Raw genomic sequence first — 16,082 nt, forward strand, 5'->3', positions numbered from 1 at the left:
CACACACTTTCTCACCCCACCTCCTCCCCACTCAAACATGTACTGCTACCTCACCCGTCTCCCTATCTTTCATTTCATACCCCCTCCCTCTTGTCTGCCATCTCGCCTGCCCCTCTCTCGCTCTCTCTTCTTTCTTTCTTTCTCTCTCCCTCCATCACCCACCCTCGCCCCCATCCCGCTCCCTCATGGCTGTTTTTCTTATTTGTGTGTGTGTCTCACGCTCTCTCTGCATATTAATTGGTGCATTTCTGCTGCGGCGGAGCAAACAATCAAAGCATCACAGGCGGCGGCGGCGGCAGCTCATGCCATTATTGTACACACACACACACACACACACACTCACACACGCACAATGGCAAATGTACACATGTGTGCTCCTGTAGACTGGCATGACTGCTGACACAAATGCGGCACACAATGGCTCATCCAGCAGATATGTCGAGTGTCAGCACAGACATTTGGAATCTCAGCAAATGTGTGGTGAGCATCAAACCCGAAGGCCGCCGCAGCTCGTCAACTCCAGGCAAGTACTCGGCACCTTCATCAGTCTGTCGACGCTTCCTCTTGTCTTCTTCACACTTGTGTGTGTTTGTGTGTGTGTGTGTGTGTGTAGGGGCGGGGAAGGAGTTTGGACCCTCACTTGGACCATCGGAGGACAGTGCAGGCACGCAGCGCTTTTGGACTCTTTAGGAACGCAGGTGTCCACTTTCAAAGGTGGTAAGGAAGCAAAGTCAAGCTTGTGTATTGGGAATGGGATCAGAATTTAAAAACAAAAAAAAACACACCAACAGAAAGAGACCAGTGTGCCTACTTTTCATGGCAAATATTTTTTTTGTCAACGAAAATGGAGTCAAAGTAGAAGAATCAACATGGTTAGTTTATTTTCAACACGTAATACGTTTCTGTCCTTAGACGAGAGGCGACGGGGCTAGCAGAAGCTAGCTAGCAAGGCTAACCACTGGCGTTTGAAAGCTTTCTATGTCAACGTGTTGTTGTCAAGCCGACCTGCTCCAGATTGGGGCTCATTTGCATCAATACCCAATTGGAATTTGTCAAAGTCCAAGCCCTGGAATTGACCCAAAATGGCTGCTTTAAGACAAAACGGCCACCTTCTAGGTGAATTTTGGAGCCTTGTCTGATAGTCATTGACGTGTCTGATCGGTCACCAAGATGCAAGGTTGCAAACAATGTGTGATATTGTAGGCCCCTTTCTAACATTGACGGTTCAAGAAGGCCCAAGCGTGCCAATGAACTCAAGAAACAACCAAAAAAAAAAAAAAAACCGCTGCTGTTGTTTTGTCCAAAAACTTGAACAAAGCACCTAAAAAGATCAAAAGTTATCTTTAGATAAAGTCAAGGTATTTACAAATGCAAACATGTTTGATTGTTATTTCAGTGGGAGCACACTTGCCACTCGATGCCACTGACTACAGTAGCGTGATCTTGAGCTTGGAACAAGTAAAGGACATTTGACAGGCTTGCTGAAGAAAAGAAGAATAAGTGGGCCAATCCGTCTTTCAGACGGTGTTGCCTTTCCCACAGAAGCCAACGGAGTAGGACACAGTTTAGCTTTGCCGCCAAACAAAAGACAGAAAGACAAGTGTGACTTGGGAAAAAGGCTCATTTTGTTTCCACACCAGCCGATATTCCGGCTTGCCACTTTGACCTCAGTCTTGAATTGTCATCTTGAAAGAAGTTGTTGTGGCTACCCTCCATCCGTGTGACAACTGAAACGCTTTTTTCTTGTTCTTGTTCCTCCTGCGTGTCAGCTGCCATATTTGGGACGGCGCGATGAGCTGTTGTAAAATGGAGCCCGTGCTGAGATCATAATTAACATTTCCAACCTACACGGAGCCCTCCACCCCGAAGAATTGAGGGAAGGAGGGGGGAGAGAGAAAGAGAGAGAGAGAAAGGGAGGGAGGGAGGGGGAGCCGCCGTATGCTTGTACACAAGCCTGATTTCCATTTTTTTCCCCAAGTCGTAATGTATTTAATTCAAGCCGAACGTAATCATGACGTGTCGCGTCATTAATCTGCGAGCCAGCTCACGCGTAAGTACGAACGCTTTCCGTTGCTGCCGCCTGCCCGCCCGACAAATGTGCATGGATGTGCGTGTGAGCACGTATGTGCGCGCGTGCGTGTACATGTGTGCGCGCCGACTTACCTCGACGTGCACTTTGCTCCCGGAACGCGTTTTCTTGCAGCTTATTGTCAGCTCGTGGCTTTGTGCTCAAAAGCACTTTTCATGCGTGGAGCCTCGCGCGCGCACCTCTGCAAATGTGCGCGCGCGTGCGCGTGCGTCATGTTTGTGAGCGCGACACGCGTGACACACAAGTCACATATGGGACTTTCTCCCGTTCTTGTCTTCGCTAACTTTGAGCAAGTTGCGCGAGGGAATCGAAACCCAAGTCACCGGAGCTCAAATTACATGCGGCGCTTAAATTGCGAGCATTCACGCAGATTTGCGGCAATCAGTCTTTTGTTGCGGAGGCAGGGAGGGCGCGCGCAAACACGCACATGCATAATCCGATTGTTCCGGACGTTGCACGTAAGGAGAAAAATAAGAAGTGTGCTGACTGGTCCGCATGGAACTTGAATTCGTTTCGTTCGCTTGTGGAGATTTTTTTTACAAGTGATCCGCGATTCCTCCTCCTGCCTCCTCCTCCTAACCCGTTCCTTCTCCTCCTCCTTGTGCTGCCCTCGAACATTTGGGGAGCAAAATGGAGCCGGCGTCTCACATGACTTCAGTTCACTTCTCGGTTCGCTTTACTTTGCCACTTTGTAAACGATTTGTCTTCTTTCGTGAAAATGTTTTAACGTGTTTTAACGCAAATCAGGAGGAAGTTCCTCTGCAAAGTTCTAGTCACGTGACTTCTGTCCTCGTTCTCGACTCTTTGCTTTTATTAATTTTTGTTTCGGGATTTAGCAGAGAGTTCATGCTCAGGTGTGTGCGTATGCTCTTGTTGAAGATGACACGGACGTCTTTGTGCACGCTGTCCAGGTGGCTCCTTGAGTGTGTATGTGCGTCTGTGATTCCTGGCATGGCCTGTCGGTATTGTAACATTTGAAGTCCCCTCACTAAGCGGTGCCCTCGTAGATGTTCTACTACTTGAGTTCCAAAGCAACAAGTGGACGTCATGGTGGCCAATCAGAGGCCTGAAAAAATCTTTCAGAAAATAACCAACAGCAGAAAATAGTGGCGTAGATGCAAGGGGAAAAAGTCTAATCTAAAACTTTCTTGCACCCTTCCTTAACATTTGTAGAAAAGGTCATGAGGTCACCGCGCTACTTTTGCGAAAGGACAGAACTGTTGAAAATAAATTTCTATTTGCCTTTCCGAAGTGACATCACCAGAAAGCGTTTAGCAAGTTTTGCTGGTGTCAGTCTCCTAGCGTGCTTGTTTTGACGCATTCCTTTCAATCAGCTTGTCACCAACTAAATGAAAAGTGTGCAAAGTGTATGGTCCGCTAGTTTTATTTATTTATTTATTTATTTATTTTTTAAGGGAATAAGTTCACATTTGATTGCTTATGTCCTAATTTATTGGCTACTATGGTGTCGTCCAATGTGAAGCCCGTAAGTTCTTGTTTTGTCACATATCGTTCGCTTATGCGCAAGTCGTCATCGGTCGACTCTTGCTCGGAGCAACCTTAAGAATTTTGACTTGGTTAGTGAGGAGTAACGTACACTGATGTCGTCTCAGCACCTTTCCGAAGCATTTTTAGAATTCCGCTACAGCGTACGGAAGCGCTGAGCCAGACGTGCGCTAACCTGCACTTGCGGATCAACTCTGGATATTTACACGATGACATCATATTGTATTGGCGCCCCCTGGAGGCGGACACAAGCTTTTAGTGGAGGTAGTCAAATTGTGTGACTGAGCGCAGCCATTTGCGGATTGAATGTTCTCATTAAAATCGGCGTCCTTCGGACCATCGTCTTCATGACTGATAGGTTCCTCATAGGTCCAGTTGTTGCTCACTGTTTACCACTTGTGCAAAAGTGGAGGAGTGATTCGGATTTTTTGTAGAATCTCTTAAGGTGGCGCCCCAGTGCTGGCACAAAAGTGCTCACACTGTGATGAGCACTGATTGGACTGAAGTACGAATAAAAAGTCACTCCGTTTTCAAACGGACTAACTAAATTCCCATTTGAGAAATAAATCTCCCGAGCTGACGTTCTGAGGATGTGAGGCATTTCATTATTTTAGGTTCTGCCATTTTGCGCTGATCCGTTTCTGACGGTTCTGGGGGCTTTCCTTCCACCTCCACGGCCGCCGCTTGGCACCATGTTGGCCCGGCGGCACCGTAGTGACAGGATCCGTCATGGCAGAACAAAGCCCAGCCGGGGCTTATGAAAAAGCTGCAGATACATTTAGCTTACACTCATGCGTACGCACACACACGCGGGCGTGCACGTACATGCACGCGCGCGCGCACACACACACAGCAGGTTTGGGTTGATGTTCTTTTTGTAAAAGCGCCGCGTGTTTTCTTTCTCTTGTGCCTTGGCTTCTTTGCACTTCGCCATGTTGGCAGCTTCCAGTCTACCAGCTGATATCAGCATTCTCTGGCATGGCGCCAACTCACAGCACTGCAGGATGAGAGTGGTGGTGGTGGTGGTGGGGGGGGGGGGGGGGGCAAGGGGGGCCAGGGCAGGGGGGCAGAGAATGAAAGAAAATTAGTGAATAATGGACCGACTGACGAAGGGAGGGAGGGAGGGACCAAGAGAGAGACATGAGAGAGGAGAAGAGAGGGGGATGGGAGGAAACAGTCAGGGCGAGAAAAGACAGACAGGAGAGAAAGAACAATCACCATGGAGTAACCTGTGAGCGGCGGGCGACATCACTGTGACTCATAGCCGAGCTGGAAAGTCATCCGGCTGCTCGCCATCCACACATACGTCACACGTCGCGACCTTGTGTGTCGTGGCACACCTCCATCTTGGCCATGACGGATCTGAGCAATCCAACAAATGAACGATCGAGTGTGCAGCTTTCATTTGCAACCACCGCAGCCACTTTTCCCAAATATTGTGTGTGTGTGTGTGTGTGTGTGTGTGTGTGTCTGTGTGCATCTGCGAGTGTATATGTTCATGTGTGCACACAGGAAGGGCGTGTTGGGAAGTCCAAATACCGCCCTTCCTGTCCGGAGCTGGTGTCCGAACAGATAATCACACACATGCACGTACACACACAAGTACAGGCTAAAGTGTATGTGTGTGTAACAAGTGCACACCTGTTACACACACACACACCCGTGCTTACACACACACACTGAAGAAGAAAGATATGTCAGATTAGATTCAATAATTTTATTGCCATTGGGCATGATAAAAAAGAAAAATTCCATCGCTTGTAAGTTAAGTGACAGAAGAACAAAGAAACACCTGCTCTTATCTGCACAAATGCTGTTTATGTACATTTTCATCATGTAAGTGATGTGACATGAGCGTTATTGTGTTAACTTGAGTGAGAAGCTTGCTTTTCAGCTTAGGAGTTTTAATACGCATTGTCTTCTGCTTTTTGGCAGGGGATTGAAGGAGGAGTTGCACCCCTGCCGGCCGAGACCCTGGAGAATGGCATAACGCCGCACACGTTCCAGGTAGGTTTCATCAGTGCCGCCGAGCACCGCAGTGGTCTTTTGGGTTGCTAATATGTGTGCTTGCATGTGGTCCAAGCAGAGGATGGATTCCCCGTCAGAGTTTTTGTTGCCCTGCTCCCCTGAGCCTCTGCCCCAAGCCAAAAGCCCGGAAGCATCCCCTCATGGTCTGGAGGCAGCACCGTGCACCCCTCTCTCTGCGTCGCCCCCGGCTGAGGAGGACCACGAGGACCAAGCAGATGAGCAACAGAACGGCGATGCTCTTCCGTCCCCCACCCCGGCCGTGGCTCTTTTCCCGGGAGCGAGACGTAGTCCGACTTTGGACTCTTCCCCGCCGGCCACGCCCTCGGCACCTCCTCTTGGCTTTGGAGCTCTGGAGTTCGCGCTCTCTTCTGGACCCAGCGGAAGCTGCAATGATGAGCTGGATTTGCAGCTCTTCCAGAAGGACGCGTTCACCAGGACAGCAACAGGACCGTCGCTGCGGTTCTCCTGTCACGTCTGCGGGAAGAGATTCCGATTCCAAAGCATTTTGTCCCTTCACGCCAGAGCCCACAGTCTGGACCGACACCGCCAGGCCTCATCGCATTATCGGAGCGCTCTCTCCTCAGCGCCTCTCAAACAGAACCTCATCGTCCAACAGAACAAAAAAGAGCGGATTCAGAAGCACGGAAGATTCTCGCTGAGCGGGAATCTTACACGCGCGCTCCCAGAGGAGGACGAAGAGGATGAGCTCAAAAGTACAGAATCCGTCCAGAACAGCGCGAGGTTGAGCCCTCCGCTAAACCAAGACCTCGCTCCTTGGACGGTGTCCGCTCCTGCCCCACCGACATTCCGTTGCCATGCCTGCAAAGGAAAGTTTCGCACGGCTTCCGAATTGGCCCGCCACGTCCGCATTCTGCACAACCCGTACAAATGCACGCTTTGTCCTTTCTCTGCCAACCAGGAAGGCTCCCTGGCATCCCATCTGCAGGAGTGCCACCCCTCACCAGAGGGGCCCGCTTTGCCTCGCGCCTTTTCTAATTCCAACCTGGTCAGTGCAACCTCAGAAGCTCCCCAGAATTCGTTGCCTGCCAAAGTAGCTGGAGCGTCCTCGTTGCCGGCATTCCGTTGTGATACTTGCGGACAGCGTTTCACTCAATCGTGGTTCCTTAAGGGACACATGCGAAAGCACAAGGACTCCTTGGACCACAAGTGCCAGGTGTGCGGGCGGGGCTTCAAGGAGCCCTGGTTCCTCAAAAACCACATGAAAGTGCACCTCAACAAGCTCGGTCTCAAAGCCAGTTTGGGAAGCAGCGACGCCGACCCACAGGCCAAAAGCTCTTTGGGTCACCTGTCCCTAAACGCCCTCTATTCCAGCCTTCTTCTGGCTCACCAGGGTTCTGGCAGAGCAGAGCAAGGGAGAGCGGAAAAGGAGACTGCGAGCAGGATGCGGACGACTTCCGGCAAGTCGGCAATCCTGGGCTACCTGGGCCTCCCCGGTGACAGCGGCGGGGCCAGTTGCACGGAGAGACTCCAAGCCGTGGCCCAGGTGGCTGAGAGGGGAAACAACAGTGGCGGCGTGAGCTCGGAAGGAGGGGAAATGGGAAGAGAGAGGATGGAGCCCAGATGCACCACTGAAGGAGGCGAGCAAACCCCTTGGTGGGAGCTGGTGGCTCGAAGCCTCGCTGTGGCGCAGCAACAGCAGCAGCAGCAGCAGCAGCAGCAGCAGCAGCAGCAGCAGCAGCAGCAGCAGCAGCAGAAGCGAGAGAAAGACAGGACTCACCATACTCGTCTAACCAGGACATTAGGAGGAGAGAGTGATCGGCTCAGAGCCTACGCTGACGCTTCGATTCCCAAAAGAGCTTCCGGAGGAGCTTTCGACGGAGCGGAGGGTTCGTGGGAATGCCCCGACTGCGGAAAGCTCTTCCACAGCCTTCAGCAGGCGCTCGTTCACGCTCGTGTTCACGCTCCCAAGACCCAGGAAGAAGGCGCTGCAGGTGACACGGACGCAACTTGCAGCTCCAGCCAAGCGAGAGGAAGCCAAGGTGACCTAAGGCCGGAATCCAAAGTGCAACATGCAGCCGTGGCAAGCTTTCCCTCTGTCATGCCTGGCTTCAAAGGTCAGCCTCTACTTTTTTTTTTTGCTCACTGCATTCACCGCCTTCCTCACGTTTGCTTGTGCTGCTTTCATAGGAGAAAACGGGACCATGGCGGCGCTGTCCGTTGTGGCTTCGCTTCCCACTAGCAGGGAGCGCGTCCGCAGTCGAGGGATCAAGGATTGTCCCTACTGTGGTAAAGCCTTCCGCTCATCCCATCACCTCAAAGTGCATCTAAGAGTCCACACAGGTAGGAAGCTTCTGCTGTTGACTTTATCTTAATCAAAGCTACACTGTCAGCATGACTCAGCGGATCTGCTTGGGAAATTGTTTACGACAGGCATTGTCAACCGGTGGTCCGTAGCCCTCTAGTGGTCCTTGGCGGTATTGCAGGTGGTCTGCGAAATTGGAAATGGAAAATAATTGGAACATTGTTCAAAATGAAATGGATTTATTATTAAGACTTGATTTATTTTCCAGCTAATTTTTTCAATTGTTTATCCATCCAAATGATGTCAAATGTAGCTGAGATTCCCAAAACAATGATTCTGAGCTCATTTACGTACTATCCATCAATGGTAACCACCAGCTGACGGGTCATATTTCAAGAATTCCAGTTGATCACACATCTGGAACTTTGATTTCAATCGATGATGTAACACTGCCCTCTGCCTTACCATTGTGTTACTACAATGCAATTTTCCGTGACCAAGGCTCATTTTGTTTTGTCAAGGTGAGAGACCTTACAAGTGCCCCCACTGCGACTACGCCGGCACCCAGTCCGGCTCGCTCAAATACCACCTTCAGCGACACCACAGGGAGCAACGCAACTCTCCAGGTTCCGCCACTTCCTCCGTGGGAAAAATTGTTGCCGCCATCAACGGTCTAACTTCCGTCAAGCGACGTCGAGCGCAAACTGATCCTAAAGCTCAGTCGGACGGTCCGTCCTCGGGGCCCGCCCAGCAATCTTGGCTCCTTGGACTACCACAGCAGCAGGAGCATCGTCCCAGTCAAGGAGCCCTCGACCCAGAGACCCAGTACCACTACCTATCAGGGGCAATGGGGGCCTTTTACCCTGGTGGAATGGAAGGAGCGTGGATCAGGGCATCTCCTCCTCCAAAAGTCCTCAAGGTTTCCCGCCGTAAGCCCCTTACCACCAACCGGGTGGTGGTGGCCTCCGACAAACCAGCGTCGGCCGCCCAGAATCAGTCGGGCACCTTTGAACCTCTCGATCTGTCCCGCCGTCCCACGCCGGGCCTCGAAGGGCTGGAAGAAGAAGAAGGAGGAGCGGCTGGAGGAGAAGGGACCAAACTGAAGCAGTGTTTGGACTGTCCATTTCGAACATCCTCTGCTGAGCTCATGACCATGCACCTCCAGGTCAACCACACTAGTAAGTCCCGACGCAAAATCAGCTCTTTGTCCGCCTTTGACGACGAGTACGCGGTTCCGAAGGGCGCCGGATCCCTCGGGATTTGGGGACACACCGACGAGTCCCAAGCGAGAGCCCAGGAAGGCTCCTCAATCCAGAACTGGACCCCCAATGGGCTCCCTCTGGACCATCGTGGTGAAAAAACGGAGTCCAACTGGCCTTTGTGTGTCGGGCGGGCTCTCCAAAGCGAGTCGGGCGGTGATGATGATGAAGAGCAGGAGGACGAAGAGGAGGGCAGCAGCTGCCCGGAGGACCAACACGAAGGGAATGTCCTCGCCGATTAAAACAAAGGTGGACGTTAAAACAACCGCACATTTTCCAGATTTTTTTTTTTTTCTTTCCCAAAACACATTTGTGAGCTCAAGAAAAGCATTCCAGTGAGAGTGGTCACATCCAGACTTCGGGGGAGGAATATTCTGGTCATCGACGCTTTCAGACTGGAGGTGGGTATGTCCGCGCTTCCGGTATTTTTTGTGAATTAAGAAAAGCTGAAAATAAGAATGTGCAAAGGCAATGATGAAAAGACTAACAAAAGCAAAGATGTCCCAGTAGAAAGTGTAGCTTTTACCACAAGAGAGAAAAAAAAGCTTTTTAATAGTGTTTGTTTGGTGGGAAAATGAACTTGGTGTTTGTGAACTGAATGTCCTTACGCAGCACTGTGCAACTTGTTCTTCTTTTTGTCGATCAAACGTTTTTTTTTTTATATTATTATTCGCGACGGATCAGCTCCCGGTCCGAGCTGTGTGTTTCCGCGGGATTGTACGGCCGATTTCCGACTGGACGCTCCTAATGAGCGTCATTTCCACCGTGCCTTCTGTTTCAAGCACTTCCTGGTCTGTTTTTGTACAACCGGCTTCGTTCTGTCTGTCCTTTGCGCCAAAGCGGAGACTCGAGTCGATGTGACTTGGACCGGACAGGAGTGGACTGACTTCTAACTTGACATGACCTTAATTAAAAGACGACTCACTTGAGAGTTAAATGACTTGGGACGTGATGATGAGTTCATTCGTCAATAATGTCATCATTCAACCGTACTTAACTTCTCTACTTTATGAAGAACAGTGACTGCGGGTAGTGTAAGACGGTATTAGGAAGCACTGAGACCAGACCCTATCGCAAGCACGTAGGGTCAAGTCCAATGGCTGGATTGAATCTGGTCCAAATCTGTCCAACGAGACACTAAAACTAGACGGCGACCAATCATTTTCTTTCCCTGCCCATCCGTCCATTTGTGGTCCAGAAGCCTTTCTTGGACTTCCATGTGTGTGTTTGACATGTTTGAAACATGCTCTTGTGTTTGAAAAGAAAAGTCTTGTTGAATGTTGTTCAGATAGCTAGTTTAGAGGTGTCACTGGTACTGTGTATTTTTTTTTTTTTTTTTTAAAGAGTGAGAGCACAAACCCGAGTAACCGCTCCTCCTGACTCAAAAGAGCCCGGCAATCCGATCATCGGCTTGGTGTAGAGAAGAGCTCGCTTTGAATGTATGGTGATGTGCCCGGCACTGAATTGGCAAAAAAAAATAAATAATAATAATCAAGCCTCCCGCAATCCAATCTGCAATTGGTCATCTGGAATATTTGCACCTTATCTACCGCCTGTTAATCAACCGGTGTCACAAGGCAGCGCAGGGTTTGAGCTCTCGAGTAGTTGACTGCCATTGCAGCGAGGGCCGAGTCAGCTAACATATTCTAGTTGTGACTAATATCATCAACATCAACAAAAAATAAATAAACAAATAGATGACGTGCTTGAACGTGTTTTTCTTCACCACTCTCAAGTTGTACAGCAGAACAGCCATTCGGGGATACTAAAAAAAAAAAAAAAAAAGTTGTACATTAGATGTGTACTTGAGTGACATCATGTCGTTTGCTTGAGAAAAAAACTCTTGGTAATCTCGCGCGTATTTGCATTTACTTTGAAAAGAGCCATTTCCAATATGGCGGATGCGCTGACGTTGCTTGGAATGGTCCACGCGTTTCAACAGGTGTCTGCAGCAGTAACAAAAAGAGAAAACGCAAGAGAAAATTCATTTTCATTTGACAAACAAATGAGGCAGATAAAAACAAAAACACGGAGCCGGTAATTAACGCAACTCCCTCCACCCAAAAACATTACACGCACAAAACCGTTTTATCTGCATATCTGTGTAAAGTCTAAATTTGGATGCTTCGATGGTGATCTGTTGGTGACGGAATTGCGCCCTCTAGTGCACTCGGCTGTCAGCTCACACCGAGGAACTTTGGAGCTTTTGAGGCAAAGAAGCAGCAACAGCAGCGGCACACGGACAATCAACCAAAAGCACGCAGCAGTTGATCGACAGCTCCGGACTCAACCTCCTTCTGACGCTCCATTAGTCTTCCTGTTGAAGGGGTGGGGGGCAAGCGAGGAGAGCGAGCGAGGAGAGCGAGCGAGCGAGCGAGCATCCACCTCCTCCCCCTCCTCCTCAGTTAGCTGCAGCCTCACTCGCTCTCGCAGCATCCGCCGGCTCCAGCAGCAGCAGCAGCAGCAGCAGCAGCAGCAGCAGCAGCAGCAGCAGCAGCAGCGGCAGCGGCAGTAGCAGCAGCAGTCGCAGTCTTCTGCTCTCTCCCTTTCTTCTCGTTCTTTTCTTTCTTCTTCCTCCCCGCTTCTCGTTGTTATTTCTCTTCTTGCTGACTTTAGCGGCGGCAGCAACTCGCCTTCCTCATCGTCTTCTTCATCGTCCAGAAGCGCTGCAGTTTTGCACCATGAGCGAGGTAAGCTTCATCTTCATCATGCACCACAAGCTCTTCCTCTTCCTCTCCCGAGTCTTCCTCGATCTCAAGGTGCGGCGTCAACTCTCCAGCTTTCTTCTTCTTCTTCTTCTTCTTGTGCTTTTGTCGCAGTGTTGTTGCACTGCGGAGGCCTGCTGCACAAAATGCAAACGCGCTCAAACTCAACCAGCTCATTTGCCAAACACGTTTACTTTCGTTTTATTTTCAAAAGTTTACCAACACTTGCACTTTTAATCACCATCTCGAAGAACATTTAAAAGGCAGTGTGAATTGTGTTTGTTGTCACCAAGTGCTCATTGATAACCTTGCGTTATTAATTAATTTATTTATTTATTTGCAGGAGGGCTTTAACCTGAAAAACAAAACAAATTCAACACAGCAGTAAATGTATTGGCAGCTGGTGGCGCCCTGCCTGATTTGTTTGTGTTGGATTTAGATTAAAATGTCTTATTTTATTCTCTATGAGCTCTGGCTATATACTGGACTGGTCCTAACATAGATCCATTTCTTGAACTGCGTATTATTATTATTTTTTTTAAATTTTCTGCTAATATCGTTTTATTTTCTGATTAGCGCAAAGCTAACCCAAGCTTGCTCCATCCGGCAGCATCAAACAAGTTTTCAAACTAGCTTTGATGGCCATTGTACCTGTGTGACAGGTTAGCAGAGAAATAAGAAAAGAAAAATGGATGAATGGTAATTTGTTCATGTCTGTTTGTCATATCTGATTTTGGTCAGTATGTCTTCTGCTGATATGGTCAAATTGAAGTTTGTTCGCTTAGCTGTTGTTTTTTTCCTGCATGGTGCATACTTGACATCAGAAGCCGTGCACGACTTGGTTTGACAGCTCGTCTCCTCGGGCTAAAAGCCGCTTCCTTTTCACTCTTCTTACCGGCTTCTATTCAGCACAAATAAATACACACTCACATTCTGACTGTGTTCTCGTTGGCATCAGCTTGAGAGATCCGTTGGCATGGGTGGCATGTTCACCCCCGCAAAGAGTTTTGGCACTTTTTGGGAGGATGCAGGAGAGCCCTTATGTAATGGTAGAATTCCTGTTTGCAGCGCTTCCGCTGTGTGACAGCTGTTTGCTGGATTTTCCTCTCCTCGCGCTCTCACACTTCGCGCACTTACTTTGACTCATACATGCTCGGGCACGCACGCACACACGCACACACACACACACACACACACACACAGACCTACCGGCCTCTAGCACAATATTAATCTTTATGGTCGCAGCTTACATGATGGTCCTCAATGTGAGCAATGTGGACATTGAATGCTTTGACGTGTTTAAAAATACACTAGAGGGACTTCCTGCTGCTTTCTCTCCTCTATATTTGTGTGTGTGTGTGTGTGTGTGTGTGTGTGTTTTCCATCAAACATTCATAGCAGAACATAAGCTTCTCCAGCCGCTTTTTCCCTTCAGGACCATTTCAGACCCACGTGTCTTACATAAAGCCATTAAGGCACTATTTTTAATGGCCCTACTTTGACATCTTCAATAGAAAGAGCGACGAGTCGAATGCTGGCTAAGTGCCCCTTACTATTTCTACCCACGAGAGCTTTGTTCTATCTTTACTATTGCCCTAAGAGCACAATGCCGCACACCGCTGCGCCACCACCATCGGCGTTTGGGAATTGAATCGCCATTCTTGCAAGGAACCACCGAAACGCAGTGGTTGGGAGCGCGACTTGTACGACCAAATCAAGGCAAAAAGCTCTCAAGGTAACATTAGGAGGACAAAATGGAGGTATTGTAGGATTACATAAGAGCTATATTCCTGGTTTGTATTCCCACTGCGGAGGAATCACAAGAAGCATCACTGCATATCACATGCGCCTCATTCCAAGAAGACAAGCACACTGGGGGGGCTGGGGGGTGTTTGTTGCTTGTGCATCCATCTGGCTCCCATTCACGCTGGCCCACTTCTCCTTCAATACGCCGCGTTTGTTCCAATCTTTCCGCATTTCTTCTCCTCATGCTCCATATGTGTCATTCTCTCGCCGTCAGCCGTCCGCCCCCGGGGGCTTCTCGTTAAATGCTGCAATCTGTCTTTGTCTCTCAGGCTCAGTGCCACCGACAGCCTCCCTGATCCTGACTTTGGTTGTTCAACAAATTGTTTTTATATCCCCCCCCCTAAAAAAAAAAAATTCCATAAAAAACAGAAAATACCCAAATGTCAATTATATGGCTTGGCACATGTATATTGGGGGGGGGGGGCAGTGCCCCCACTGCCTCTCCCTTAGCGCCGCCACTGTTTGTAAAGCATCTGTGGGTGTAATGTCAAACCAAACACTAACTACTGAAATGGGATCAGGTGGATGAGACAAGGCAACGGATGAGCTCCTCAGAGTCTGATCGGTCATCTCCGGTGTTAGTTCAATTTGAGACGTATCGAGTGATTGCTTGGAATTCAGGGAGTGAAAAATAGCATCCTTCAGGCATCATCAAAACACACTTGTCTTCCGCTTGCATCATGCCATCTCCTCTCGGCCACACGCTGGCAGGATTCCAGAGTTCCTGATACCACACCATTTGATGAACATTTACGCTAACATGTTCCCCCCCCCTTCCTCTTCCTCTAGTTGACGTCTCCAAAGTCGGCCAACAGCGGCCAGGCAGCTGCGGACGACAACAAAGGTGCGTAAACACAACCACATTTCTGCCAGAACATCTTCGACACCTTGGCTTTTGTGCTGTGGCTGTGAAAGTGTGGGTTACTGTTTGTAGTCGACAAATATGTTTGATTTTTTTTTTTAGAGAAGGACAACTGTCATCAGGATTTGTAAGGACATGGCTAATTGAGAAAAGATTGTGTTTGATTTGGACAAATTTAAGTGAGCTCCTCTTTCTGGTCGCTCCCCATGCAGAGAAGGCCTCGGGAGCGAAGCCTCAGGAGCAGGAGGAGGAGGTTGACATTGACCTGGAGGCGCCGGAAACGGAGAAGGCGGCGCTGGCCATCCAAAACCAGTTCAGGCGTTTCCAGAAGAAAAAGAAATAGAGACTGCCACAATGGGAGACTAAAAATATCAAACGAAAAACAAACAAAAAAACAACAAAATGGATGTACAGAAATTTTAGGGTGGGTGGGGTTATTATTTAACTGTTGAGGGTTTTTTGCTATTATTTGCAAAGTATCAGAGGGGTTTTTTTTTGCATGAGATTGAGCGGAGGCACCCGGGTACAAAAAAAAAAAAAAAATGCAACTCAGGAGCACATCCCGGAGATGGCCGCGGCTCAGAACGCACAAAAGCAAACACAGACGACAAAAGATAAGCACACTCGGTCGGCGTCCGGTTTCACGACGACCAAGTTGACAGAGGTGACAGTTGTCCCTTGTGTCTCAGACGGGACGGACATGGAAAGTGCAGCCCAATGTATTTGAATCTTTCCCCGGTCATTAGATCCGAGGTGTCACTAGCACTGACGTCAGCCTCTTAACTTTGGTAACTTGAACTCCTCACGCCGGCATTGTGTTACTTTGGCGCCTGCCAGCTTGAACGTTCGTCCGTTAGCTCGTCACCTTCAGGACATCGACAGGGACAAACCAGGACAAAAGTCGGCCTAGATTCCAAGCACACGGTGCCACCTTGCGACGCTTCGCTAACTGCTAAAAAGAGCCTAATTAGTCCATTATTATTGGAATGTAACCTCGTTTCTATTTCCAGACAGCCAGGCACCATTTCCTCCTTTTTCCTCCTCGGGTACCCTTTAGTTGTTCTATTCGACACACCCTTCCTTGTTGCTCTACTCGGTTTCTTTGTTGTTCTTTGTATCGGCGAACATTTAAGTCTGAATTTGGATCACTAAGTGTTTCGGGCTGTGCTTGAAATCGCCGCGTATGACAATCCCCGGAAAAAGATTCAAATGAGTTTAAAGAGGACAAATGCAATTAGGGCAAGATTATGTTAGACGAATCGAGATGATAATTGAATTGACAATTGAATTTGTCCCCGCAAAAAGTCGCTGCCGTAGTTTGTTTGCACACATGGAAGGTCAAACTTAGCGCATTAGCACGTGAGCATGCGATTCCAAACACAGCCAAGCTAACGATGGATGTCCTCTACAGTGTTTCTTCACATGACTGCTGTTTTTATTTGTTGAAATGCTTTGTGTATTATTCCTATTCTGGAGGCATGTGACGTCCACAACACTTTTCTTTTTGTGCACTCAATAAAATCTGCTGCATTTGGCATTCCAGTCGTGTTGCTGTCTGCCTTTT

The 16,082-nt window shown here is 48.9% G+C and overlaps 1 protein-coding gene and 2 long non-coding RNA genes across 8 annotated transcripts; 2 read left to right on the forward strand and 1 right to left on the reverse strand.

Annotated features, from left to right (window-relative positions):
• Positions 1-196: 196 nt before the first annotated feature.
• znf219 (zinc finger protein 219) lies at positions 197-10,850 on the forward strand. 5 transcript variants are annotated; one of them, XM_088374166.1, is made up of 6 exons: positions 197-523; positions 614-717; positions 5,531-5,602; positions 5,682-7,698; positions 7,772-7,924; positions 8,408-10,850. In XM_088374166.1, the coding sequence occupies exons 4-6, from the start codon at positions 5,685-5,687 to the stop codon at positions 9,385-9,387; spliced, it is 3,147 nt and encodes a 1,048-aa protein (XP_088230292.1). In that variant the 5' UTR covers positions 197-523; positions 614-717; positions 5,531-5,602; positions 5,682-5,684; the 3' UTR covers positions 9,388-10,850. The 5 variants fall into 5 exon arrangements, with proteins under 5 accessions (XP_088230292.1, XP_088230301.1, XP_088230310.1 ...); XM_088374175.1 differs by having other exon boundaries at positions 614-714; XM_088374193.1 differs by lacking the exons at positions 197-523; positions 614-717 and adding an exon at positions 1,909-2,050 and having other exon boundaries at positions 8,408-9,064; positions 9,127-10,850.
• LOC148403680 (uncharacterized) lies at positions 3,399-8,029 on the reverse strand. Of its 2 annotated transcripts, none has more exons than XR_015858166.1 (3): positions 7,362-8,029; positions 4,814-4,957; positions 3,399-4,592 (listed from the first exon to the last, which is right to left on the reverse strand). It is a non-coding gene; the product is annotated as an uncharacterized LOC148403680 (long non-coding RNA). The 2 variants fall into 2 exon arrangements; XR_015858165.1 differs by having other exon boundaries at positions 3,400-4,592; positions 4,825-4,957.
• Positions 10,851-11,310: 460 nt separating the features above from the next.
• Positions 11,311-16,060, forward strand: LOC148403681 (uncharacterized). The gene is made up of 3 exons (XR_015858164.1): positions 11,311-11,835; positions 14,446-14,500; positions 14,731-16,060. It is a non-coding gene; the product is annotated as an uncharacterized LOC148403681 (long non-coding RNA).
• Positions 16,061-16,082: the final 22 nt, after the last annotated feature.

The sequence above is a fragment of the Syngnathus floridae genome, chromosome 1, assembly GCF_059516105.1.
Source record: "Syngnathus floridae isolate MCC-2025c chromosome 1, RoL_Sflo_1.0, whole genome shotgun sequence".
NCBI classification, from domain to species: Eukaryota; Metazoa; Chordata; class Actinopteri; order Syngnathiformes; family Syngnathidae; genus Syngnathus; species Syngnathus floridae.

Bases quoted from the DNA above. Each gene is read 5' to 3' on its own strand.
- znf219 (XM_088374158.1), top strand. From the start codon at position 2,012: ATGACGTGTCGCGTCATTAATCTGCGAGCCAGCTCACGC. The intron at 2,051-5,530 runs GTAAGTACGAAC...GCTTTTTGGCAG, and splicing joins ATCTGCGAGCCAGCTCACGC to GGGATTGAAGGAGGAGTTGC. The intron at 7,699-7,771 runs GTCAGCCTCTAC...CTGCTTTCATAG, and splicing joins TGTCATGCCTGGCTTCAAAG to GAGAAAACGGGACCATGGCG.